This window comes from Petromyzon marinus, chromosome 24, assembly GCF_048934315.1.
Source record: "Petromyzon marinus isolate PM22_M1 ecotype Great Lakes invasive population chromosome 24, UKy_Petmar_22M1.pri1.0, whole genome shotgun sequence".
In the NCBI taxonomy this organism is placed as follows: domain Eukaryota; kingdom Metazoa; phylum Chordata; class Hyperoartia; order Petromyzontiformes; family Petromyzontidae; genus Petromyzon; species Petromyzon marinus.
Genome location: NC_133690.1, coordinates 11,751,806 through 11,779,802, shown reverse-complemented (window position 1 = coordinate 11,779,802; position 27,997 = coordinate 11,751,806). Strand labels below are relative to the sequence as shown.

The window sequence follows — 27,997 nt, the reverse complement described above, 5'->3', positions numbered from 1 at the left end:
ATATATACGCAGAGAGGGTGGGGGGGGGGTTTCGCGGCCGTGTTGCGTGAGGCGCTCTGTGAGCTCGGTGCTGTGCGCGCTCACACACGCGGCGCAGTCTTGTCAGTCAATACTCGTTTTCCTTAACCATTGATAATATTAACAATCGTTATATATGTTATTTATTTGTAACCGGCGCACGGCACCAAGGAGAGCACGTAAACACGTCGAAACCTTAAAAATAACAGACTTTTTTTTGGGGGGCGGGGGGGGGGCGGGATTTTGTTTAACCCAACAAAAGTTATATTTATATATTGCTGCATAATTTATGAATAATACACTTGATAGGAACAGACGCGAAGATTATTGTTATAATAAAGGAACACGTGTGTGGTAAAAGCTGGTAATTATTGCAATTTTTTTTCCGTATTAAATGCAGTTTTTTTAACGGGAATAGCAAACGAAACGTTATACGTAATTAACTAAGAAAAAAAGTTAAAGTAAAATTAGCAATAATATATAAATGTAACGCAAAAGTAAGAGGCAGTGACCGTAACAAAGTAAAACGTGTACAGCAGTAGAGCACCAATACCATTGGCTGCTGCTGCTGTTGTTGGGGGGGAACACGAGCTTAAGAAATTAATAAAGGCCACGAATAAAATAGAAAATAAATTAGAAAATAAACATTAAATTACAAACCAACCATTTTAAGTCGAAGACAATTGCTCAGACTACTCTACATAATTTCATCTTCGTTTAACAAAAAAATAATTCTTAAGAGAACAGGAAGAAGGGGACGAACCACCATCGGTTAACCACCCACCCACCACCATCCCCAACATCTATAAAGTTTGTGAGACTTTAACTTAAACAACTTTTCGGCGACTTGGCCGAGGACGGGAGACGAAGGGCAACAGCAGCAGCAAGAAGCCAGTGAAGGAAGAAGGCCCCCCCCACACACACCAGAAGGAATGGAGCTGATATGCGGCGAGGGAGGACGCATCAAGAGGGCTTACGTGGATGGGCACCTCCTGCAAGACAAGAGGGTGTTGCCCAACTTGCTGAGCGTGGAGGAGAGATACGTGCCCAGGGCGTCATACTTCAAGTGCGTGCAGACCGACATCCAACCCTTCATGCGCAGGATGGTCGCCACGTGGATGCTGGAGGTAGCGTGTGCCAACCAAACATCACTTATCATAAACCACTACCATCATCACCAACATCACTTTTTTTTATAATCATCACTATCACCACCATCATCACTATTATAAGCATCACTATCATCACCAACATCACCAGCATCACTGTCATAATCATCACCAATATCAACCATAACTATCAACATCATCACTATCAAACATCACCAATATCACCAGCTTCACTATCATAATCATCACCAGCATCACTATCATAATTACCAATATCACCATTATAACTATCATCACTATCATAAACATCACCAACATCACCATTATAACTATCATAAACATCACCAATATCACCATAACTATCATCACTATCATAAACATCACCAATATCACCATAATCTCTATCATAATCACCAATATCACCATAATCACTATCACCACCAACCACCGTACTTTCTACTTACCACGCATCTACCATAACCCTACGAACCTCTTACCACACCGCTACTGCCACTACCAACCACCACCAGATTACCAGACAGGGACAACCTTAGCGTCCATTTCGTACACCCATACACAAGCAGTGCCTGCAAGTGCCACCACCACTACCTTCACCCTATACATACCACCATCATCTGCTACTTACTTACTGGAAGCAACTCGTGCACCAGCCCTGCCACTACCACCACCACCACCACCAACTTTGTATTACTCATTGCGCTGTTTACTGTTGTAGAGTACTGTCCGTGTGTGTGTGTGGGGGTACATTTCAGGGTACTGCGTGTGTGTTGACGTGAGTGTGTGTACATATGTTTGTATTGTGCACATTGGCTGCCGGCCATGTGTGTTGCTTGCGAGATTTGTAAACTCTGTGCTTGCGATACTGCAGTCTTCGTTGTGTGATGCACGTGTAAGACTTTGTTCCTGTGCACGTATACATATTTACCGTGATGTGTACTCCATGCTGTGCACACACTAGTTAATGTCCGTATACTGTTGATTTAAGTAACGTTCCATAAAATATGCGTATCGTTAATTGTAAATGTAAACACGTGTTTGCATCTGTATTCGTGATACATTGCTTGTGCATGCTTGTTAATGTATTGCTAGCATTACTATTCGTGCACAGCCTTACTGATACCGCTGTGTGTACATTCGGTAACGGTAAGTAAACGAATGCCTTGAGTTTTAGTGCAAACGCCGTGCATGGGGAGGCTTTCATCCAGCAGGGGCTAGTCCCAGGACACACAGTGTACAGACACAGACGAATGCAGGAAAACACTGCACGGTTTGCAAGGGGGAGTCCACATCTCCATTGAACTCAAAAGGATAATCACCTGGTTAAATACGTGACATCAATCATGCTGACCCCACTGCACGTCTTGCATACGTGCGCGTGGTGTGTATAAAGCATGCACTACTAAATAATACAGCAGGTGGGGCATAATGTATTATATACATCGGCGTTGGTGATCGGCTATCGATTATGTGTGCGTGCAATAATATAACCCCGCCTGTTTTGCAAGTGGTTGTTTACACAGGCGTATACTTGATGGACATTTGCCAGTGCTATGGTGCTGTGTACATTTCGTTGTACGCGTTCCAGTGCCCCATCGATGTACACGCGCGCGTGTACCCGTGCACAACACGTACACAATGTGCACCCACACAGAAACCACAGTCGTACATAGATTCACAACAGTGCGAGAGTACACACAACAGCAGATGTGTGTACACGAATCACCTATGCGTACATTCGAGTCCCAACACACACGGATAACGTCTGTGCGTACACACAATGTATGCATGTGTGTGTGTACACGCACAAATGCATCGTGTACACACACACACGTAGCTGTGTACACGTATACAGCAAGTTGGGCAATTCTTTAAGCTGGGAGGGGAAAAGCAGGCTACGTATTTTATACTGCCAATAAAGGGCGTTTAAAGTTACGGCTTGGAGTTGCTGTAGAGTTGCACTCTCGCTGTGAAACGTTGCTGTTGGGGCTACTTGCTGTTGACTTGGTTGCTGTATCAAACTTGCAAACAGCTTGCTTGACAGCTGGCCTTTTCCGATGCTTGCTCCGTGTAAAAAGTGGTGGTTTTTACTGCTATTGGACTGGAGCGTGCAGTGGTCTAAAATTCCAGTTTTTTTAGTCGCCTTGGTTTCACACGCAACTTTCTGCAGTTTCTAGAAGAGATGGAGTAAATTAATGAAATCCACTCTGCCCACACAAGCCATTATAATCCATGGACTTGCACCCAGGAACTTGTAGAGTTGTAGGTCGGGGTGGTACTTTACGGTAAAGTATGGGTAGTTTTCAGTTGCCTCTTAGGATCGGGCCAGCAGTAGTGTACAAGACTTCATACCAAAGTACTAAGAGCCACTGTTAAACATTTTATTTTGTTAATATTATAATAGGTAGTCTATTCAAATTTACTGAGGCAAGAGCATTTGTGTTAAAATATTGTAACAAATAATATAACATATTTTAAAATCAACCTTTTATTGTTGCTGCGTTTTTTGTGTTACAGTTATCTTTGTGATATGGATGTGTTCATACAACGTAACAGTTCGCATCTGTCAGTGTTATATTGTTTATGTAAGTTGTTGTGGAGGTTGTGGTTGACGACGATGTTGTTGTTGTTCGTGCTGTCGGCTCGAGTCAACTTTTTTGTTAATATTGTGGAAAATTACCGACCGCGCAAAGGGGCCAAGAGAGAGAGAGAGGAGCGGCCTTTGCAAATAAACGAAACCATACACAATGTACCCGAACAACACAACGTCCGAACACCACTACACAACTATATTGACGAGAGAAACAGAAAGTAACTTTACAAAAAAATAACTCGAATAATAATAGCAGCAGTGAAAAACGCGCTCACGTATGCAAGTCGCGCTGCGTGCCAGGATTTTTCACCATCTTGAGCGAGTTTCCCCTGGCTGCGCCTGGCGACTTTGGGTTGCTGAAGTCGCCTCAAAGTTGATTCCATTTCAAGGATCGGCGTGTGGGACCCGGGCTAATGCCGTGTTGAGTATCGAGTCGACTTACAAACCCCCCCCCCCACCCGAACCCCAAATGAAGTCAAGTCGGTTGAGTCAACTCTGGTTGCGTCAACTCGAGTTGAGTCGATATTGCGGTGGATTTTTAGCCAAGCCGTCTCAGGTTGAGCCTGGTTTCTGAAGGAGTCGGTAGACCTTGATTCTTGATGTAGAGTCGCCCTTGCGTTGAAATCGCCAGCTGTTTATCTTTGTATAATGAGTGGAGTGAAGTTGCACGCGGGTTGACCTGATACTGAATCTCACCGTAACGCCCCTCGCCCTCAGTTGAGTCAACTCTGAGCTGTCAGTTTTTTTTTATTTTTAAAACCAAATTCGCGCAATGTCTTGTAACATTTTAATTAGATTTTAACCTAAATAAAGGTGCATCATGGTGGCGCACGGTCTCCTGTGTGCTTTGTAGGGGTATAAAACAAAAAATAAAGTGTAAATATTGTGAGAAAATATATAGGACAGTTTAAAATATAAAATTTGTAAGGACCTTTCCGTTCGTGTTGCAACAAGCCTTATTGCTACCACTGAATTAAGTTGTCATAAAAAAATAGTTTTTTTAGTTGGCAGATGAACCTTTTTTCTTTTGGTCAAGTTGGAGGCAAAATAATTTCAGTAAAAAAAAATAGGGTGACAAGTGGCCCTTTAATAGAGATGTGGAAATTGCCCCTCTCAGTTGGGTGTTTTTTTGTTCGTTTTTGCCTCTGCTACAAAGGTTGCACACTTTGAGTACTGTTTACTTAAAACGTGTTAACCCCCCCCCACCTCAACAAAAAATTCTAATACCTCGCTCACCTTACAAAGGGAAAAAAATATATATGTAACGGGCAGTGTTCCGGGCAACACTAATTTTCAATTTATCACTTAATTAATTTAATGTATTATTTATATTGAAAACAAAATATTTTGTATTTGTTTGGTCGTTACATTTTTTTAGAGGGCAATTAAATTGAGCCTTTTTACCCTGCTAACGTTTTGTGGTAACCCACAAATAATTGTCTGTCATTTCGCCCAAAGAGCAACTTTGTTGCGTGCGACAAAGTTGTCGCTGACGCGCGCTTGAAAAGCGTTCGCCGAAACGACTTGTACGAGCTCGGTATATTAAAAAAAATCGTCGTCGGATCCCGGGCGCGCTCACACACACGGACTGATAGACAGCAGTTCGGAACGAGGGGTGCGAAAGACAGCAACTTGGTGGGTTCGATAGAACCATGCGCACACACCCCCCCCCCCACAGTATCGATTCGGTGCAAAAAATTGCAACGGGCAATTTTATTTATTTTTCAATATTTTTTGAAAAGATTGCGACGTACTAAAAAAAAAAGGACCACCCCACACACACAAAAAGTCGAGTGGGGGGGTAAGGCTCTCGCCCCACACACACACACCACCAACCCACCAACCCCCCACCCTTTGGTTGGCCCGGTTGTTGCGACTGTGACCTGAATTCATTTCGGAGCGAATGAGTCTCAGGAATGTAGGGGCCGTCTCTTTGCCAGGGACAGCCCCTGTTAGTTACCACCGCTGACCACTCTCTCGTGTCCTCGCTTAACACTGTCGTTTAAATGCATCTTGCAACAACAACAAAAAAACCCAACATTAAATGCCTGAAAATATTTATACATGTTGCATATGTGGTGTGCGTGTAATTTACAGACTTGGTTATCTCACTTGGGGTTTGCAACATCTTGAATTTATACTGCACATGTTAAGTTACACAACGTTATTTATTGTTGTTATGTATTTGCAAAGACAAAAGATCTCCTTTTAACTGGAGTTGCGTGTTTTTTTTACTTTTTGGTGCGCAATATGTCGTAGGTATGTGAAGACCAGAGATGTGAAGAGGAGGTCTTCACCTTGGCAATGAATTATTTGGACCGGTTTTTGGCCGTAATGCCCATGAAAAAAAGCCACCTTCAATTGCTCGGAGCCGCGTGCATGTTCCTGGCTTCCAAGCTTCGAGAAACGATCCCCCTGACCGCCGAAAAGCTGTGCATCTACACGGACAACTCCATCAGACCCCAAGAGCTGCTGGTGATGAGAACTTTGCCTTCCATAACTTACCCCCCCCTTCCTTCTTTGCTGGCCCCCGATTTAAACCCAACGACACAAAGCGTCTTTTCTTTTCCCCTTTTCCCTGCTTCACACTGCGTGCTCTGTTACTAATTTTCTACAGCCATAAAACCTAATTCTTCCATTTAGTGAACGCGAGCTTGTAATGATTTCGCTATGTTAAAATGTTAGCCGTTGGAACTTGGAAGAAATTATTTGAAAATGCCATTTCCGACGTCCTCGCACAGTTCTGTGGGCTCTTCCTCGCAAATAATAATTTGTAAAAAATCGGCCGTTTCGAGGAACGCTTTGCAAACAACACGGCGCAATAAAGCACAACCGTAGGCCTGTAATTGTGTAAAAATTGGAACGTATCGGATGAAACGTAATTTTACAGTAATTTATTTAGCTCTTGGAAGTTTCTGTTGCTACCCAAAACTTGCAGCCGCCCGCTGCAGGAACTTAAGGTGAATAGCAAATTCTGAGCGCCCTCTTGTGGACACGCACGGTTAACAGTCAAATTATCTTCAACGAAACTAAATAAAAAAACTCAACTTGGGAAGTCATGACGGCTGACGTGCATTTAATCTACAAAATACCGCTTGATCCGATTTTTTTTTAACCTAGCCATTGTCCTTGTGGCTTCTGTTATCCTGAGAACATCTTACAACTAAAGACGTGAAGCCGCCAGAATGCTCGCTTGCCCCTGGCGGCGTTCGTTGCTACAATTCTGCCCCCTAACGGTTACCGCCTCGGCGAGAGAGTGAGAGAGAAGGAGGCTAGCGCTATGGGGTGTTGTGGGGCGCGCTTCAGGGGGGCACCGGATTAAACATCGCAGATCGCGCGTCGCCAGTCCCACCTGTAACGCCGTGGGCTTTTTGGTTCTTCCACGTCTGGCAGGACATGGAACTACTGGTGCTGTGCCGGCTAAAATGGGACCTGGCTGCCGTAACGCCGCACGACTTTTTGGAGCACATACTCAGCAAGTTGCCCATACCAGCCGAGAAGCTTCAGCTCATCCGCAAACACACGCAGACCTTCATTGCTCTCTGTGCCACCGGTATGCAGAAATATTTACCTTGAGCGTACTATAAATATGTGGTTCTTGTGCTTTTGCGTCACCGCTTACAGTCCAACCTTGGGGGGGGGGGGGGGGGGTTTCCTGTGAAGGTGGAGAAGAGGGGTCGGACTAATCATTGTGGTCTGTTAGTCATATGACTGCATGCCACTGGCAAAGCAGTTTTTTTGTTAAGTGTTTTTTCCACGGGTAATTTTAAAAAATATATGCATGCTTGTAAAGTGATGGCACTGTTGGTATGGTGGGCACACCAAGAGTTGCCATGATCCTGCACTTTCTTATAACGAAGCTGCAGAAAAACGATTATTCGTTTAGTTATTATTACTACGTTTATATTTACCCAGGAAAGCCTTGCCGAATCTCATGACTTTTTCAAGAGGGTCATGCTAAGTTTTTTTGCCAAGTAGGAGGTCGATGATTGCTCTGTATATTCCAATTTAATTTCCAGGTATTTTTTCAAATTTGGCACATTTAATTTCTATTCGCGCAAATGACGGTGTCGCAACGTTTACGTCCACTGCGAAGCTTTTTTTTATTTAATACGCACACAGCGATAACCAGGACGGGCCACTTGATTTGAACCTCAAACCTCTGCAAAAAGAGGTGAACGCGCTCCCGCCGGGGCACTTCACCACCGCCCGAGTGTGGTGACATGGCCTAGCGGCAGCGAATACTGTTGTTACATGTTATCGCACACAGCAATCCCTGCCTCTTTACCCCATTAATAGCGCCCTAAACAGGCGCTCAATGTGTACGTACAAGCTTCAATGCATACCGCACCTTTAAGATTGTGTTGGGTGCAAACATTGTGAAATGGAGAAATGTTGTCATTTCTTTTACGGAAATAGCCAAACCAAAACCCATCTGATAAGTTTTCTTGCTCAAGCCATTTTTTTAACACGTACTGTGCCATATAGCGCATAGCACTTTGACGTGTGGTTTTGTGAGGCAGGGTGTGCAAGAAATAAAAAAACGAGTTTTACAAAGGCAGCTGGTATGTGATGATGGCATGTGGAAATGCGGTTTAAAGGATGCTGATGATGATTCATTGTGGGACAAAATTGTTTGCAGTCCCGTAAGCCATTTTGGACCGTGGCGAAGGATATGTGGCCACTTTTCAGGAAATTGGGCCTCGCGTTTTTGCCCGGCGCAAGCGTTAAATATGCGCCGCCTTGCTTAATCCGCATCTCCCCCTGGCGCTATCGGTGTTGAGGGGGGGAACTTTTTTCGGTGGAGAGGGAAAGCAGCAGTGGCATGGCGGGGGGGGGAGGCTTTTGCAGTTTCATACATAAATTGCCTGAAAATAATGTGTGCCTTTGAGAGGGCCCTGCCTGTGTTTGGCGGCCAGCCCACTCTCATTCTACGCGTCTGTGTGTGTGTGGCCTTGGGGTGTGCTGTGATTGAGTGGCGCTACCTAGTGGTAGTAATTGCGACTTGCCCTGTATTGCAACAGCTTGTGACTTGCGTACGCCACTCACAAGCTGCATTGAGACTTAAGTTTTAACAGTTGTCATTGGTATGCACCGCAGTGTAAATGTTCTTATAAAGCAAATGCATCCTTTTCATTCGGTGGGGTTTAACATGCATGCAGCTTATATGTGTATTTTAAGCTTTGTTATGTTGTAAGATAAAAAAAACAGGCATGACATTTCAAATCCAATGCAATTAATATTAGCAATTCTTCAGTGTTGAGCATATTAAGTTGATTACAAATATTCAAATAAGTTACAGCCATTCTCAATCAACCAGTAGATGATGGCTTCCCCCATGCCGTGTCAGTCGTGGGGTTATTTTTACCATGCTTCACCAAGCTGCTCAGTAGGTTGGTGGATGGGTCGTGGGAGGCAGGACCGATTCTGATACTGAGGTTTGCCATGGGTTTGCCGGTGTTTATGGCACACGACGCCAACCAGTACCACCGCCCCGCACTTATTGAGATGTGTAAATCGCTTTGGCTTTTTAGTATGCTCATTGAGCTGTCTGATGGGAGACATTGCCGCACACCGTAATCATCCCATCCCATTTGAGGGGCGCTTCGACGTGCAGCATAGCTCCTCTTGCAACTGGCACTTTTCACATGGCCGGCCATGAGCTGACCGATTGATCGCTCTTACAAAACAAAAATGTCCAGTCAAAACGGCACATGCAGTCACTATGTGCATGACGGAATGAAGCCGTAAATGAAACAGCTTTTATTGTTTATCTCTCTGCTTTATTTATATTCAATGCTGCTGCCGTCTTGGCAACTGCACGTACAAAAAAAGCTGAACAAAAATGTGTGGCCATTTTAATATTATAAACAAATGTCTGTATTTGAATCCAATTTTGTTTATTAGATAATAGCATATTCCCGACCAAATCATTACGTCGGTGTGTATTCTTTTAAAGTGAAAAGCAGATGAAGGAAGCCCGAACAAGGATGTGCCACGAGTTAAGTTATCCATAAAAACCCACGGTAACGAGCGCCTACAGACTACTCCGAACGGATGGACTTGACCGTGCTGAGTGCGACAGATATGCATGATGTCCGTTCTGGGGGGAGGGGGGGGGTTGACTTTGCCTACAGTTGTTCTTGATGCCGTTCATACGAACCTATTCCCAATACGATGAAGCTTCTTCAGCAACTCCCTATGCATCATCCCGCTGTATTAATCTACACGGAAACAAATGCAGTTGACGTTTCCGCAAAGGAAGTGTACGTGCTTTTGCCGGGCCTCTTGCCCAAATTTACACGCGCTTGTGTTAAAATGAAAAAGAAACGCCTTCGAATTGCAATACACCATTTAAGAAAAGAATTAGACCTTAAAATAGCCGGTTAGGCATTATATAACGTTACTGTACAGTAACATGCACATGTTTTACTCAACTAATGTAGACATGTTCCTAAACAGCGAATAACCTTAACTATGTCTTATATTCTTGGTTCTTTCGGTAAAGTCATGTAGAAGGGAAACAATACGTGACTTTACCGAAAGAACCAAGAATATGAATCCCTGCAGTCACGAAAGCTTTAAATCAAAATTTACGTCTTCATATTTACATGAAAGTAGACATGAATCAAAGAAATAAACAATTTCTGAAAGCAAAAACACCGTTTGAAATCTACAGGCGCCCAAACCTTAGGTCGCAGTTTTAATTATTCAATACTGCACCTTTATTTGTTCATCTTACATTATTTAACGTAGGGCGTAATTCACGTGAACTGCATCAATTCTTTGAGGATTTTAAACATTTATGATGACCACGACCCATGGCATTTTTTGTTAATTATGCGATTGCACATTTCATCAATTGCATGTTATCCTGCTGCTCTGCATTTTCTATGCAACAAAAAGGCGGGTTGCAGGTGCGATACTTTATTCTTTACAGCCAGTCCATTTGCGCATAAATGGCGAGGGTGGTGGGGGGTGGCTTTGTGCATGCGAAAAAGCATTTAGAACCAATTTCTCCCTGTTTTTAGCTGCAGTATCTGATGGGAACTCTTGCAATTCCCTTTCACGTATAACCAGTAACACATTCGAGACTCCTTTTGACAGGGTTGAGAAGCACAATACAATGCCAACCTTGAAGGGAAAGTCCTAAACCGTTAAAAGCTTACTATATTGCACTTGTATTGGTGATTATTTACAATGGGCCCTCAGTCCTTGTTTAAATGATCAGTGGGATGTGGAACTGTTAATCCACGGTGGCTGCTGGTGACAGGCAAAGTTCACGGTGGCAATTTACCATTGGTAACGTCACAAAAAATACCTCTGGACAGCTGTGTTGTGCTAGTTTCTAAAACAATGGTGCTTAGTGTGCGACCCCAACGGCTTTTGTGTGTTTGCATTTTTTTGTCTGTGCGCCCTATATAGAGGCGTGAAGTGCAAAGAGCGGTTTTCTTTCCCCGCGCACTGCAGTTTTCAAACATGTTCCCCACGCGTTCTAAATTCAATCCGCGCGCATTTAAATTTAATCCGTGATATTTTCTGAGCCTTCGTTGGAGCCTGCTAATAACCGTGAATTAATTGCCCCGTGATATTTTGTCAATTCTGTTTACAACCAAAAATTGCACTGGGACAAACCCGCTTCAATTAATTTATTTTTCTCTCTCCCGACTTGTGTCTGCAAACGGTTGCCGTGTTAGGAGTTGGAATGAGTAGGGGGACGGCCTTTCTGCTGCGTATAATGCAACCCAAAGAGCCGTTGTGTAATTGTATGATCATTGCACATTTTGGGTGGCCTCAATCGAAAGACTGGGGGCTCTGAAGGTTACGCCGTAGGCGCGCCAACCTCGGCTAAAATAAATCAGCGTGGCCGTGTTATTTATATATTCACGTACTCGTTTTTTTTTTAAATATTGTTCATTTCGTAAATTTACGAGTTTCATATGTGCGCGATGAAAAGATAAGGCAAGGGAATTTGTAGCCTGGAGAAACATTGTTTCAGATTTGGCGGAAACTTCCTGAAAGTCAAAAGTTTCTTTTCTTAAAATTACTGAAGACCCCCCCCCCCCCACATAATTGATTTGGCATGTGAATACCACCATTAAAACAAAAGGGACTTTATTTTGTTCTACATAAAACTGCGGGCAATCTCCTTTTCATGTTTGCAAGCCAATGAGGTCAAATCCTTTGAAACGTCAATTCTGTCCGCTGCTTTCTCCGGCACTTTTTTTTCCCAAGTCAAATCGTTTTAAAAAAATTTAACGCTCGGTTAAAGCTGATACCATGTGGCCATGATCTCATGCCATGTACACGTGTATGCCTTCCAGTGTGCAAAGTCATTTCAGTTGAAAACGGGGCTTTCTTACTCGCTGGCCTTCCGTTGACTGTTTAACCATTTGGAACCGGTTTTTGTTACAGCCTTAGCGGTGCGTATTTATTTAAAATCCAGTGTACAGTGCGTGCTGTATTTTAAAATACATTTTTACACTGCTGGATGAAGGCCTCTTCCCCCCCCCCCCCCCCGTGCCATGTCAGACATTTGGTGGCTGTTTGCTCACACGTCAACACCGCTGGGCAGTGTGTGGGTTGGTGAAAGGGGGGAGAGAGAGAGAGAGAGACAGGCCATCCAGAACACTGTGCGGATAACACTCGCCACTGAGGGTAGCCTTAGACGGATTCAAAACTCGGTGCGCCGACTACTGCGCCACCACACCACCCTTTCTTGTGAAAGTGACAGCATTTTAGGTGGGTTGCAACCTTTTGGATATCATAGTCATAAAGCTTGGTTCGCCCTCTGCTCGAACGAGTGTTGTGAGGTGATTCATCCCTATCGGCGAGCTTTATTCAGCGGTACACGCTCTCCACATTCTTATGGCAGGGACCATTCTATTATCACGACCGCTATCAGCTCTTTCGCTAGGTGGCGCTGATTCATTGTTTGCTATTTGTGAGTACAGCACTCTGCCCACATCGCCACCTGGCAGGACAATTCGACACCACGATTTTAGACACACGTAAGCAACAGAAATGTACGTAGAAATATTTAAAAAAAATGTATTTGCAATACTGATTGCCGTCAAGTAGAGTGGCAGCACATTGGTTAGCACACTGCACTATGAACAAACGTGTTTCCCGAGTTTGATTCCCATCCGTGGGCTAACATCGGCGGCAAGTGATGCTAAACCGGTCCCTGATGACCTTTCACCATTGTATTGACAAAAGGGTTGAACAGTAAAGTTATTCAATGATATTGTTAGCGTGTGTGTGAGGCGCTGGCTATTACCTGATTTCCCATGGGTTGAGTGTCGCAACAAATGTGTTTCACCGCATCCATCCAATCTCCGCGGCTTGTCCCGTTTTCAAAATAATAAACTCCAACCCCACCGAGGAACGTGTAAATATTTGTCAATTTGGTGCCACCCCAGATGTACAAATTTAAACATAGATTCCTCGGTTCTGTTATTTTTTTCAATATTTATTTTGCGTCTCTATTGTTGAAAATTAAATTTTCCGTTTGTGGCTCATTCTCATCTCATTCCTGAATGGATCTCTCCCTAGCGACAGCTGGCCGATCAGCAGCCCGATCTCTCCCTAGCAACAGCTGGGTTTTTACGTAGCACTTGTAGCTGCTATGTGTTGCGTAGTGTGAATTGATGCGCTGCGTGTGTGTGTGTACATACGTTAGGTATAAAGTGAGCGGCTGGAAAAATGTATTATAAAATGAGCGCCATCCAAATGTCATAACCAATTAGGTTGTAGCGACTTTGCCGTTCTCTTAGAAAAGCGCAAACTCGCTTCAGCATCTCGCTCGCGTGACATTTGGGCAATGTTGGGTTGTTGTTGCCGCCAGCGTTTGCATGGTAATGCCTCGGAGAGAGCAGAGTGAAAAGTGTGGTTGTTTGAGCGACAGATTTACTTTGCGTTCGTCATTTCGCTCTGCGCGATGATGATGTTTTGGAAATTGGGCTTGCTCTGGCAATTTGTACTCCCCCCCCCCCCCAACCTTAAGATGGAAAATACATTTATATACGTGTTTGCGGTTTTAGCTGAACAGGCGGATGAATTGTGCGTAAAATAAGCTTGCCACGTTTAACCTAAAATGTCCAAAAAACCAATACAGGAAAAAGAACAAAAACAAGTGATGTCAGTGCTGCAGAGTCTAAACCATTTTGCAATTCCTCAGTCCACTCCTTGGCATTTTTTAACACCCGATGGTATAGATTTACACTTTACATAACCTGTGGATACGCACTGTAGTTTTTTCCCCTCTTTGTTTTTGCGACCAGAGTTGTGGCCGCCGCCGCCGCCGATCTTTGAACGCTTTTGCAGCGTAAAGGTCGGTCAAACATTGCGTTTGCATTAACCCCGGTGGCGCAGTGCCCCTGTCCATCCACGAGCTTTCGCTTTTTCAGGGTCGGTTTGCTTTCCGGGGGGGGGATGGTGAAGTATGATGGTGTGGTGGAGCCAGGGAGAGGGTGGGGGGGGGAGATAAGCCATCCCCTAGGTGGCGCAGGAGACTAACCTGTGCACGTGTTGTGCGCCCTCTGGGCGTGGGCTTCCATTGCGTGCGCGTGCAGACTTCAAGTTCGCCATGTACCCGCCCTCCATGATCGCCACGGGCAGCGTGGGGGCGGCCGTACAGGGCTTGCGGCTCGACCGGCTGGACGAGCGCCTGTCGTTTTCCTCGCTCACCGACACCCTCGCCAAGATCACCAACAGCGACGCGGTGAGCCAAGCCACCACGTCCACCCAACACCCCCCCCCCAAACGGAGCGTTCGCGTTAATTGCGGTGCGTTCCCGTCAGCCGACAACAATTAGTTGTCGGATGGTACACCGAGTTGGTCGGCACAACGTCCAGTTGCTTTGCTCCCAAGCACGTGGAGTTCCTGACGAAGCACTCCCCAGCGCGTCGAGCGAAGCGTCGGACGCCGTGCCGAATGACTTGCAGTGAAGGCCGCGAAAACGCTTTGCGGCTATGCCTGTGCATTCGCAAAACCCTACGCAGCAGATTCCTTACCGTGGTGGCTGGACACTCTCGAGCTTTAAATTTAATTTGTGTACTGACGGCAAAACACCGGTGTTGGCTTGCATAATGGTTTCCGCCTATTTATGGTTTTGGACGCCCGTTAGGAAAGCCCCTCGCGGTTTTCCAGTTATCACTTTGCTGCCTGTAAAGGTGTGGGATCGTGTGCCTAGCAACCACCAGCATATACGAGGGTGGCGATACGCCTGTTGGAAAAATACAAGCGGAAATAATTTACGCGCTGGTCAAAGTTTCGTGGCATCAAGTATTTGATGATCCGTCCGCCTTGCGTTTTCAACGGCTTCGCACGCGCATCTGTTGGGAACGACGTCGGCAAAGGAAGGTGAACGTGGTGCTGGCTTTAACGGAGGAATCGGCGCGATACGGGCCGAGCGCTGCAGGGGGGGGGAGCGCCTGTCCACGGCAACAAAAAAAAAACCAAAACAAAACGGACACGCGCCAAAATAAGTCCCCGTTGTAGCGTTGTCAAACATTGCTTTTAATTACGGAATCGCAATTTGTAATCCGTTGCAGAAAAACCATGCGTGGCCCATCGGTCAAAAGTCTGCTGTGCACAACATAAATTAAAACTAGCCTTTGCACAGCTAAACAAAAACAAAGCGGCTATTTTTTTGCAGACTTCACATTATATTTTTTATTTTGGTGGCGGGGGGGGGGGGAGGTGGTTAGGGCAGGAATTGGGGGGGGGGGTGGGGGAGCAGCAGTAGTGAAGTGCTTCTCGTTTTTTCTTACTTCTCCTTTTCCTTATGCCCCCCCCCTCACCCCCCCCATCTTAAACCCCCTCCCGTTCGCCCCTCCCCCCCCCATTGGTTTACTTGGAGCAGCAGCGGTGCACGAATGTTCCCCGTTAAAACTCCCCGTTTCTGTGAGCACGAGTAACAATCCTTGCCATTTGGTGGGGGGGGGGGGGGGTGTGGGGGTGGTGAGGGAGGGGGGGGCGGCGGGCCACCAAAAAGCTGGCTTGAATTTAAACTTCCCCCCCCCCCCGTTGTTGCCGGCCACTTGGACTCCCGCGGCATTTGGAAGAGTTTTTCCTATTACGGGGGGGGGGGGGGGCAACAGGCTCCGGCGGGGGGAAGAATTATGCCTCGTGAAGCGTCGCTTTTGTTGCGGAGGACCCTCGCCCCCCCCCCCCCCCCCCCGGGGACTTTTTAGCAGCCGCAGGGACGGCTGCTGGCTCGGTGGTGACCGCCCGCGTGATAGCGCCCGCCCATGTCCGTCCATCCCCCCCCCCCCCCTTTTTGTTTGTTATGCACACACGCGCGCACGTACGCACTTACAAAACAGCTGCATAATCCGAGTCGCCCCGTGGTCCCCCTCTGCCCATGTGGTCGGCTACGCACGCTCGTCTGCCTGCCGGGGCCGCTCTGCCTCTGCCGCCGCCGCTGGTCCGCGTTAATGGTTTTATCCTGAGAACAGCGAAAAAAATTGTGGTAAAGGGCTGCCTGGTGGGAGGGGGGGGGGGTGTGGGCCGGTGGTGATGGGGGGGGGGCACTGGTGGGTGGAGGGGGAGTTTGGGGGGGCGAGGGCAGAGTTGGGAGAGAGGAATGAGAGATTTGGTTTAAGGCCGTGACATCAAAGCGAGCCAGCCCAGGCCAGGCCATGGGAGGGAGATAAGAGACAAGTCCCTGTTGAATTTGCTAAGCCGCGCAAGCCGGGGCCGTGCTCTTGTGTGGCTTTAGCCCCTAATTCCACGCCCCCCCCACCCCTGCGCCCCCCCTCCGCCCCACCTCCCAGTTCCGCAGGGCCTCTGTTTGGCCCTGCAACAAGATAGCCTTGTTGAAACTGCCTGGTGGGTCCCATGTGTCAGGAGAGAGAGAGAGAACTCGAGCGGCCTGTTTACTGATTGGCCTGATAAAACACGACGGCGTGCCTATTTCAGGTGATTAATGAGAGGCTGTGCTACGATTAGAATCTTGGGAGGTGGCAAAACCATCATCTCCTTCTGCCTTCCAGTCCCTGGCCCGCAATCCTGCAAAATCCATCTCCCCTCTCTGCCCTCTGCCCGGCCTCTCCCTCTCTCCAGTCCTCCTCTAGCCCCTCCGCAGTGTAGAATTCCTTCGTGGGTTTTCCTTTTTTCATGCGTGCTCGTGTGTGTTCGCTTGCCTGCTGAAGGCAAGAGAGGGGGGAGGGGATATGGTGTAGAATTGGGGACTGGGTTTGGAGGGGCGGAGTGTGGGTGGGGGGGCACAGCGACCGGGAGTTGACATCTCCAGGCAACGGGAAACACTTCCAAATATAGCCGCTCCCGGCCAGTGGAAGTGGTGTTTATACCGCCCTCTTCCCCCACCACCTCCCACCGCCCCCCCCCCCCCCCCCGCTTTGGACACAGCCTCCCCCCCTTGGACACAGCCTCCTACCCCCCTAAAGGAGGCCCCAATGAGCTGTGTTCTGTCAGTGGGGCCCCTTTTCTAGAGTAATGGAGCCATCTGCTGGCGTCTTTGTGCCATGCAAGCGGGGCACACACCCGAGCCCTTCCAGCACTTGTTTTTTTTTGCACGCTGTTAAAGCCAACTCGCGTAGTGATCACTGCAAATCCCAAGTGCCCCCAAATGCTGCTATTGGTGGCTGTGCGTGCACACTGCCCTCCCTACTGTGTATTCGATGCAGCTTCTGCAGACGCGGGTAGATTTGGTCAATGCGGTTGTTTTGTTGCACCAAACGGCTTGCGGTCTGGTTCCGATTGAACTTGTACAGCCATGTTTTTCCCACTCCACCACTGGTTGAGGGCCTCTCCCCATGTTGGCATTGCGTATTGGGGATTATTCGACCATACTTCACCGTGCAGGTCTGTGAAGCACGGGGAGCCAAAACCTAAGTAGGATGGATTGGCAATTTACAAGTGCACGGTGCATTTGGACACGTTTTGTCGTTATCAATAACCCTTATTTTAGAATGGGTGGCAAATGCACAAACCAGTTATGCCACCCACCACCGCTGTCCCTGGGGCCTGCATTATACACGTGGGTGGCGTTATGATGCCGGAGAAATGTGTGTGGTGGGGAGGGGGCTTGAGCGAACGTAGCATTCGTGTTTATTAAACCTCTGGACCACTCCGTGGAAAAAAACCAAAACGAGGCCCTCTGCAAGTCCTCTTCCCCCCCCCCCCCCTCGGTCTTCCCCTTTGCGGTCCACGTCGAGTCGATAAAAGTATCGCACGCTTGCTTAAAGCGTGCGCGCGCCCCCGTTGTCCCGGTGGAAAATAAAAAGAGAGAGGGGACCGGCGGAGATTCCCCGATTCCCCCCCCTCCCTTGCTCGTACACTTCAATAGCGCATTTGAAAAACCTGGTCTTTTGAGGTTTTTATCAATGAGTGTAGTTAAGCCGAGGAATTTAGCCCTTTTATTGGCACCAGCGGTCGCACCATTGTTATTTCTGGCCCCGTGCCCAGTGGGAAGGGGTGTTCAGGGGTGTTCGCTGTCAAGAGAGAGGGGTGGTTAGGACCCAAACTTGTCTCCCCGCTGCACAAGCGAGCTGGGGTGGCTGGGGTAGTCGTGGGGTGGTTGGGGGGGAGGGGGCACGCGGGGGGGGGGGGTGGAGTCCCTCAGACAAGGCTTTGTTTGGCTCCAATTTCCTGCAGGCCCTTTGATCTTGGTCTTCTGGATTCCTGGCCTAAATGACTAGCCCGCCTTGGGCAAGACTTACCCCGGCCATTCAAGCTTCCCTTGCACACCACTTCCCCCCCCCCCCTGCGCTTTTCCCCATCATCCACCCCACTTCACCACAACCCCCCACCACCACCATAGCCACCACCACCATTACCTCCCCCCAGGCCTCGAGCTCGCGAGCCACGTTCTTGCTGCTGCTGTAACACGAGTCGCCTCATTAAAGAACACTTCCCTTTTTGCTTGAAGGAGCGCGGCGCGTGTGCGTGCGTGCCTCACTGTTGGGGGAGCAGTGGTGTAGCGGTCAGCGCGCCGCGCTACGAACCTGGCGTCCCGAGTTTGATTCCTGCTCACGGCCAACACCAGTGACGAATTTCTGCAAACCCGTCCTGGGCCTCCCCTAGGTCGACTCTGCCTCAAATGAGTACCAGTTGCGATGTGTAAAACATCGCCGCTGGGGGAGACGGAAGGCAGCCGGGCGTGGTGTTGACCACCCCCTCCCTCGTGTGCCGTGCCAGCCTTCATAGGTGCTACTCGCTATTAGCACTTGCGCCCCCAACTGTCTTGTTAAGGCTACACGGGGGATCTTTGTCTTTGTGTGCATGCCTCTCACTGTGATTCCTTCGTGCTGGGAACGCCCGGCATAAGTCCCGCGGAAAATTGTACAAATGATGCAACTGACGCGTTATGTAACTTGCGCGGGTAACAATGGTGGTGATGAAATGGGTAGGAAAGTTAAATGCGAAAAAAATACTGTAAAGAAATGGCAACTCGTCTGGATGTCGGCCACGCTCTCTCTGCCTTTGGGAGCAATTTCGTAATAAATGCATCATTTTTACACGGGGGTGCACAAAAAGCCATTCATTTACGTGAACAAAATCCATTTGGATTGCATTTGCGCAATTACACTTCAACCCCCCCCCCCCCTCTCTCCCCTCCGCGCCCCCAAAACGGCTTTCTCATTTGTGCCTGCGCCACAATGGGATTTTTTGTTCTGCTCGAGGATTCGTGCGAAATTTGTGTTTATTTTAATACCTGTCTTCATTTGGAAGTGTAAATCATTTATAGTTCTGTTTTACATTGGCCCTCGCGTGGTGTTCTTTTTTTTTTACCATTGAAATAATGTTAATGCCGACCAGAGCGAGTACTGGCAACGCCAATAACAACAATGCGTTTTCCTACAGCGGTGCAGAATTGTGGTTAATCCAGCGTGTTTGTTTCACGAGTAGTATTTGTTTGCCTTTTATGCGCACCAAATGTGCGGTTGTGCGCGGGCTGTTATTTTGGCTTGCCCATCCCTGCCGCACTGTCCGCTCCAGAACCGCCGCGCATCCTGATGGCTCGAGATAACGGTTGCTTCTGCAGAATTCTTACTTTGGGGGCTGTTGAAATTCACGGAAGAGTGCGCGCGCTATCATGCGTCTTTTGGTGGGAAAACTGTCAACGTTTTTTGGATATTAATTTGGTTGCAACTGCCCAGTCAACTCCATCTTTGTATGAATTTAGGCCTTCATGCCAGAGTCTATATAAATGAATTAACATTCTCACCTACCCCTACTATAGCTCATCGGATTCCTTCAGAATAAATAAATATTCTGATTCAGATTTTTGTTTTTATTGTGACTTTGGTAGCATAACAATAGTTTTTCAAAGCTTGGTGGTGATAAGCTTACGTTTATTATTTGTCACTGCCGGGCAACAAAGGTGTACTGTTTTAAACAGAAGTAAGTCGTTCCACAAATTCCCTCAAGTGCTCGGTTCGCGTTTAAAGACTAGATTCGCTCCTTGTCGTGGCTGTGCCGGTGGTTTAGAACCTCGTCACGGAGAGTAAAAAAAAAATAATCCGTGGTGTTGGTGGGGCGACTGAAATGTTTACGGTTCATGTAGGCCTCTCTTTACCCAACAGCCGCCTAATTTCATCCTCCAGCTTGAAGGGAGAAAAAAAACCCGAAACTTTCCACAATAGATGCTGCTTTTTATGGGGTCATCATTACTACATAGCCCTGCTTACACCCGCCCCCCATGCCACAATAGTGCCGCCTCAGGCCCAGTATTAGAGAACAGGCCTCCACACTTGCTGGGGGGCGTCTCCATAAAAGTGATGGGCACCGTTAAACTTGCTCATTCACGTTAAAGCGTTAACCCTGCTTCAAGTGAGTGCACGGTGGTTGGTTCTATTCCCCATAGGGAGGGGAGGGGAGCCTTTAGCCACGGGTGGAAATTACACATTCCTCTGGTGATTTGCCAAGGAGGGAGCACTGTTGACTTGCATTTGGCGTTAATCATTAATCAGCCGTGGTGATGATCGATGCCTTTGACACTTGACAGCTGCGCCGATGATGATGATGATGTTGGTGGTGGTGGTGACGATGGGTAAAAATGATGACCGCGCTGCTGATGGTGGCGATGATGGCCGGGGGTGCTAATCCCTCTCGTCCCCCTGCAGGACTGCCTTCGGGCCTGCCAGGAGCAGATCGAGGGCGTTCTCGAGGCGAGCCTCCGGCAGGCTCAGCAGGGCTCCCCGGAGTCGCGCGGCGTGGACGAGCTCGATATCGCCGGCACCCCCACGGACGTGCGAGATGTCGCACTCTGACCGCACCCGGTGGTTTGTGGCGCGGGGGGGGTGGGGGGGAGGCGTTCGACTCGACCCCTCCTGACGATGATCCTCCCGGCGAAAACGAAAAACCAGGAGAGAAGAAACTCAACGCCGCTACCGCCCCTTGTGCTCGCCCGACACGCTGCTTGATAGCGGCGTCGCAAGGGGCCGGGGGTGGAGAGCTGCTGTGCTTCGGTTTTGTCCACACTGCCTGCTGCTGCTGCTGCTGCCGCCGCCACCGCTGCCCGATTGAAACCGCACAGCCCCACGATGGGAGGGGTGCCGTGGTGGGGTGGGTGGGGGGCCCGGGGCCGCCTTCGTCCGAGCCAGCATCACTGCCCTTGAAGTCACCTTTTGGACGAATTGAAGCTGTTCCAGGTTGTGGCACGTTACGTTTTAATTTTTTTCCCTCTCCCCATCTCCTCTCCCCATCTCCTCCACCATCACAACCCCCCCTGCCACACCCTCACCATTTTCTCTTTTAACGTCCACTTCCCTTGCCATTCTCACGTCCAGTTTCACTTTGGTCTGGTTGGCACCGTAATGTTTCCATTAAAGAGTTTTTACCCCCCCCCCCCCCTTTTGCCTTGAACTCCTGCAAGAAAACGAATATGAAATGGTGGACGGCAGGAAGAGAAAGACATTTACGCGAAGACAAGTTGAATTGTTTATTATTTTTGTTTCATGTCTACCAGGCCGAATTTTTGCCCTTGTTTGTTAGCTTGCGACTGAATTTCGTTCGATGGTCATTGTGTTGGACTGAGAGAGACCGTAAGTTAAAAGATGAATTTCTAAGCAGCGATGTCTGCGTGTACGCGTGTGTCCCTGGGGTTGAGCGGCTGAAAGGTTGTGTTAGCACCAATGACAAAAAAAACCCTTGATTGTGATTTTTCTTGTCTTTTTTTCGTGAAAAGAAATTTAAAGTAAAGATGACCTGCCCCCCTCTATTTTTATAATGAACGCGTGCGATGTGGTCTGTGTTGTTGCCCTATCGTTGGTGCCCGGGAAGACGGCTAGCTAAGCAACGTTTACACCTTAATTGAGTAGACAAGAACTGTCACAACAGAGAGGAGTGTACAATATGTATAAAGAGCAGCTTTTAAGAGACGTAGGATGCCGAGAAGTGCGGAGAAAGTGATTGTAGGTAAGTTGCGATGTTAAAGGATGTAGGTAAAGTAGACTAGAGTTTTGCAGACTGGAAGGTTTTTGAGGGTCAGACGAATAGTTTTGTTTTGAAGTGGCCATTCTTTTCACGTTTAAATTATCAGTTAATGTTTTTTTATCCTTTTGTACTTGCTTGGAAGGTTCAAATAATGGTTTAAATTTGGGCCAATACTTTTTTTCATCCATTCTGGTGAGATGTATTTTGCTAAGCTGCATGCGTATTAACAATATGCCGAGTGTTAATATGCATAGGCTTTTGTGGCCAATGCTGCGATTGATAACTGGTGCAAAATTGTCATTTTCTGGCTTTTCAATGTAATCGGTTTCGTAAAACTAAATTGGCACATTTGCCCACGCGATAACTTGATTTTGTTTGGCAATTTTTACGAATAACATGAAACCCCCCTGTAATAAATTGGCACGTTCTGTTTACGTGACGACAACCTTACTAATTGTGGCTGTATCAGGTGGAGGTGGGGGTACAACACGTTTACACGATCTAACCCAAAACTAACATTACCACAGATGAACAAGACGCGTGTCAAAATGACTGTTTGGAAAATGGATCTTTCGTTACGTCTTCCCCACGTTACCGCGCACGCTTGCGCTAGTTCAACTGTCGGTCGTGCAGAGTACAATAAAGAGTTATTGGTCCGAAGTTAAACCGTACTGAGAACGGGGTGGTTGGGGGGGGGTGGCGTATTGTACAGGTATGGCAAGTGGACTGGAGGAGGGTAGCGTTTGCTGGTTGCAATTAAATCAATTGTGGACAAAAACATTGTGGGTAGGGGTGAAACACATTTACAGCTGGTATATATACACACACATACTTGCCTCTGGCCAGCTCGCCCGAACGCAGTGGCCGACCTTCAAAGACGAACCCCTTGTTATTTATTAAATTAAACAAAAAAACAACGATAACTCCCAAAACTAAAAAAAAACTAATTGCAAATGACTAAGAACCATCTTATATGACTTCAAGACCGTGATGCGAGGCGGTGGGCCCTGCCACTTGGGACTTGCTTCCAAATGTCCCGAATACTGCTGTGCCTTTCACGCATTAGTCCTTAAGTAATTCAGACACTTTGCATAGCCGATACTGCCTTAATACGATGGGGTTTGTCTAAAGTAGGGATGAATCACTTGACATACATGCTTAAACTTGACAATACACCAGTGAGCATTAATACTATCTTTCCTGGGTGTTTTTAATTTATAGCTTCTTGAAGACTTCAATAAGGGTTAAACATGTATTATTGTGCTTGTTGCTTTTCAGTATTGTATCATCTTAAGAGTAAGAAAAAATACACAAAGCATGTGCTTAGGGGGACAATAGTAATAATATTATTCTAAGTAATACAAAGTTGAGTAAAGACATGGGAGATAATTTGTTTAATCTTCACGCCAGCGGAACGCTTGAACAAAAGTGAGTACGGTGCAGTGCTGGGGGGGATCGTCGTCGTAGTTATCGTCAGCTGGTTTCTTCGAGTGCTGCAGGGTTTGCGATTTTTTTGTTTGCTTTTCCATTGCATTGGGAAAGGAATCACTGCCAGACGTTAAGTTGCATTAAGCCAGCTAAGTTAACTGCCGTGTATCTGAAAGAACCATAAAGCGCACTGATAGCAAAGGGGGATTTATCCTCGGTTAAAGCCTTTGTTCACATTTTAATAACAAAACGAGAACTTTATTTTTTTCGTTTTAATCTTAGGGGGTTGTACTTCTGGGTATTAATATGCGCATAGGCTTTTAATTTAAACTCAATAAGTGTGTAACGCGAGCGAGTGTTTTCCTTTATAGCCAGCAGTTACATGCAGGTGTTTATTTACACTTAGGTCTTGGTTAGTTTAACCATTCCATCAGATCCCTCATGAGCACTTTGTGAATACTTGGTTGAGAAGAGGAGGAGGAGCGGGGTGGGTTCATTGGTCCAGCGGAAATGCTTGATGCATGCGGGTTTTAAGAAAAGTGGGGAGAATTTATTTTTTTTTCGTAACAATTTCAATTGTAATAATTGAAAAGTAAGGAAAGTAATTTAAAGGTAACGGTGCGGACTCGTCAATAAGAAAGACATTCCATTAGTTGTGGTCCCTAGTGCATTCCCAGGTTTTGCGGGGGGGGGGGGGGAGGTGTCAGATCGGATCGTAAGATTCGGGGCAGCGTTGTCTGCTTCGCAGAACCCTCCTGCGAGATCAAATGCTGTAATCGAGAAGTTTAAATGTCTGCGTACAGCACCACAATAGATGCAAGGAAGGAACAAATTTTTTTTTTAAGTGGGTTATTAATTTTGTTGGTTCAGTCTACTTGAAAATTATGATCGTGTAATTTTTTTATTATCACAATTTCCGCAATTTATTTTGACATTTCAGTTTTGTATGTATGAATTGATTTCCCCCCCCCCCCTGCCCTCTCCCTCTCCTACCCCCGTCCTTAATTCTAGTTGTCTCGTGACTTCGTTTTTGTTTTGCACATGTCAAAAAAAAGGTAATCTGTCGAAACGGGGGAGCGTGGGGGGTGGGGGGTGCGCAATTGGGGCTGAGAAATGAATGAGGGATGAAGGCAATGGCACTGCCTACTGAGATGATTGTATACAGTGGAGGGAGGAGAGAGCTCCTAAGACATTAGCTGCTACAGAGTGCTTCAGTTGAATTATTACGTTTATGTGTCGTAATAACTAAAAAGAGAAAAAAAAGACAAAAACTAAAAAAAAACTGAAACGATACAATGCCGTATTGTTTTAAAACGTGTGCTGCTAAGTTTTATGTACTTTTTTTTTAACTGTATATTATTTTACCGCTTTATTTGGAGAAAAAGAGCTTCGTATTTTATTGTTTTGGGGCTCGGCTGTTTTTGTTGTCTTCTTTCAGTTTGGAATTTATATTCATTATTTTTTTTTGGACAATGGACATGTATTTTTCTGGACTTATTCCACGATCACATACCTCATTGCACCCGCAACAGAAGAATAGCAAAATGGTCTTCATTTTCTACAGTACCTCAAGGACTCAGCGTTTGGAATTATTTTTCTTCATAATAAAGGTTTTTGGGTTAGATCGCGTTATTTATAAATGTGTCGTAACCCTCCATCATTCTGGCGAATTGCCCGATGATGCTGTATGTAATTACCAGCAAAACGTCGTACTCAAACTATTAATGTTGTGGATTCACTCTTCAACACACCGGTGGGCTAAAGTAGTGAACTATTTGTCTTGTCAACGTGACACTTTTTTGCTGATTGGCCGTATCGGGTGGTGGAGGGTTATGACACATTTATAAATAACGCGATCTAACCCAAAAACCTTTATTATGAATAATATTGGTCGCGAAAGCCTCCTACGTGTTAAACTGATTTTTCTTCTTCTCACTCTCCTCTGGCAATGGCTCGATCATTTTTCTCGCATCTTTGGCCGTCGATGGGTAGAGGGCGACTGCCGCCTGCGTGGATTGGTGCGGCTGCGTCCGTCCGTGTGTGTGTGTGTCGTGGGGGGGGGGGGGGCGAGGAAGAGGGTGGCACAATCGGCTTTTTGCCTTCAACTAAATCGAAACTACTTTAATTGTACCAGATAAAGAGGCCCCCCACTGAGCTTTGTAGCTATTTTTCAGAAGCGACCTGGTCACAAATGATAGCTCAACGAAAAGTGGCTTATCGTCGCGTGGAAACGTACAGAGGCCAAATATTCGCAAGCGCACGTTGATTCTAAATGTGGAGGGGGAAAAAAACCCGGAGGACCCCGATTTAAAATCCACGCCCACGAGGAGAAACTTGCAAGCTCCAAATATACAGCAGGCGTCGGGGTAGGGATTGAGAACCCAAGACCTCCTGTATATCAGGCGAGGTCGTTAACATCTCGCTACCCTGGCGCTATAGTGGATTGGCAAGAAAGGCTGTACACGTACACAAACCAATCGTCTGCTTTGGAAATAAAGCTATTTAATTTACAAATGTCGACCACCACGCTCTCGCAAATTAAGAAAAAAAATTCCCCCGGTTGATTTGGCTGTTGTCATTGTTCCTTATTGCAAGTGGGATTATGCGGTTTGCCCCAATACCAACTCAAAAAAATAAGTTTCTAGTTATTGCTTATTAAACTTGACTGAAAGTGAACTTTTGCAACTCGCACAACCATTCCTGGACAATTGTTCCATTGGTGTGAGATTATATTTGAAATAGAATAAAATATAGGCATCCTTTAAATCAAGATCATTCTTGAGTTGGACATTACAGTATTTTAAATCCTGAGCGTTGTACAAATAGTATTTTCTGAACCTGAAGTTTTAATGTAGACAGGTTCTAATTGAGTGAAAACTAAACCCCATGATGCAACATTTTGTAAAGCGAAATTGAGTTGAGCGTACAGGCACAATTACTGGGAAAAAAAATAAAAGCAATCCTAATATCTTAACTTTTTATGTTTTAAGAAAACTACATTTGAGAGTGGATGCGACTCTTTAATAACTGTAGACCACAACACCCAATATCGACCACGGCTGGCTCATTAATAAGTCAGCTATGCAGCCCCGCGTTGTATAATTGATCCGGTATTAGCCGTTTGATGCTCAAATACATTGAAGAGTTGCATTGGTGAGTGGGTGTGGTGTGGTCAGGTATTGGGGGCAATTGTTTATCCCAAATTTGCAAACGTTGCACCCTTGTTGGTCGTGGCGCTTGCAACATTGTGTACAGCCACTGGTTTTCAAATTTTCGGGTTCACCCTTCGGTGCGCATGGGAGGGAGCTCGTTTACCTCTGACGCGGTCTTCCTCCAAAGTGCTCCAATGTGATCGGCGTAAATAGAAAAAGGATGAGTCGCTTCAGTGACGGTCTAGAAACTATGTTGATGGAAATCTTTTCCCAACAAGGTCCTTTTAAAAAAAAAAAACATTTCAGTCAAGTTTCAATTTCATCCTTTTTTTAAACTTTTTTTTTTTAATCCTTGCTCAACCTGATATTCACAAGTAACAACTGCAATTAACCAACATAACCAGACGAGGAATTTGAAGAAAAAAAGTACACTTTTGGTAGTGGCGGGGAAACAACGTTTCATTAACGTTTGAACCGAACGTACCGTTACAGGCAAGTGCCTCGGGATTGGCCGGTGCGCCGATGTGCCGCTTGAAGTGTTGTCTAGTAACACTCTTGGGACCTTGACCTGAAGGTGGGGTTGGGGCTCATGGTCCCCTTCCTCTGCGTTCAACAAGGAGCGATGCATCGGCATTTGAAAGCCACCGCCACTGGCTGCCTTGTGCGGAGTCGGCAGTGTTGTGTGCGCGCGTGCAGCTGGCTTAACTAATGCCTCAAAAAAACCCACACCGCCTTTCAGGATGTTCCACACCCCCCCCCCCCCCCCCAGTCCGTTCATATGTACAGTACCTCGCTTGTGAATTTGTAGAGCTATCTCTCCTTTCCCTTTTTTTGTTTTGTGTTTAAATGTTTCAACGCTTGATAAGATGGGAGTTGGGAGGTCTGTTGTGGAGGGGAGTGGATAGAGGAGTAGGAGGGGGGTGGACTTTTCAAGCCTCGCTTCTGTCCGTGTGCTAAAAAAATATTTTATGCAGTAAAAAAAGGCTAAAAAAATTGTGTTTTCCCCCCCCCCCTCTCCTCCCTGTCGATGAGTGCGAGACGAGCGTGGCGCGGGCCCTCCGTCCCTCCCGCTTTCAGGCTGTGCATTCTCTCAGTCGATGTTTGGTGACCTTGTTGTGAGAGGATTATGGGTGTTCTGACTGTAAAGTGTACAATTGTATGTATCTCTTTGCTGCTTCTTTTTTTTTTAGACTGAATTGTGCTTGTGTATGCCAACAAAAAATAAGAATCAATAAACATTTCTTAATATAACGCCCTTGCCCGGATTTGTACAT

The 27,997-nt window shown here is 46.6% G+C and overlaps 1 protein-coding gene across 1 annotated transcript; it reads left to right on the top strand.

Moving 5' to 3' along the window:
- The first annotated feature begins 16 nt into the window (after positions 1-16).
- Positions 17-27,974, top strand: LOC116945545 (G1/S-specific cyclin-D2-like). Its single transcript, XM_032959943.2, has 5 exons — positions 17-1,145; positions 5,998-6,213; positions 7,132-7,291; positions 14,313-14,461; positions 20,832-27,974. The coding sequence occupies exons 1-5, from the start codon at positions 951-953 to the stop codon at positions 20,976-20,978; spliced, it is 867 nt and encodes a 288-aa protein (XP_032815834.1). The 5' UTR covers positions 17-950; the 3' UTR covers positions 20,979-27,974.
- The last annotated feature ends 23 nt before the right edge of the window (positions 27,975-27,997 follow it).

What these genes read in the sequence shown, in the direction of transcription:
- LOC116945545 (XM_032959943.2), top strand. Translation starts at nt 951, where the DNA reads ATGGAGCTGATATGCGGCGAGGGAGGACGCATCAAGAGGGCTTACGTG. An exon ending in TCGCCACGTGGATGCTGGAG is followed by an intron (nt 1,146 to 5,997) that starts GTAGCGTGTGCC and finishes AATATGTCGTAG; the next exon opens with GTATGTGAAGACCAGAGATG. An exon ending in AGATCACCAACAGCGACGCG is followed by an intron (nt 14,462 to 20,831) that starts GTGAGCCAAGCC and finishes GTCCCCCTGCAG; the next exon opens with GACTGCCTTCGGGCCTGCCA.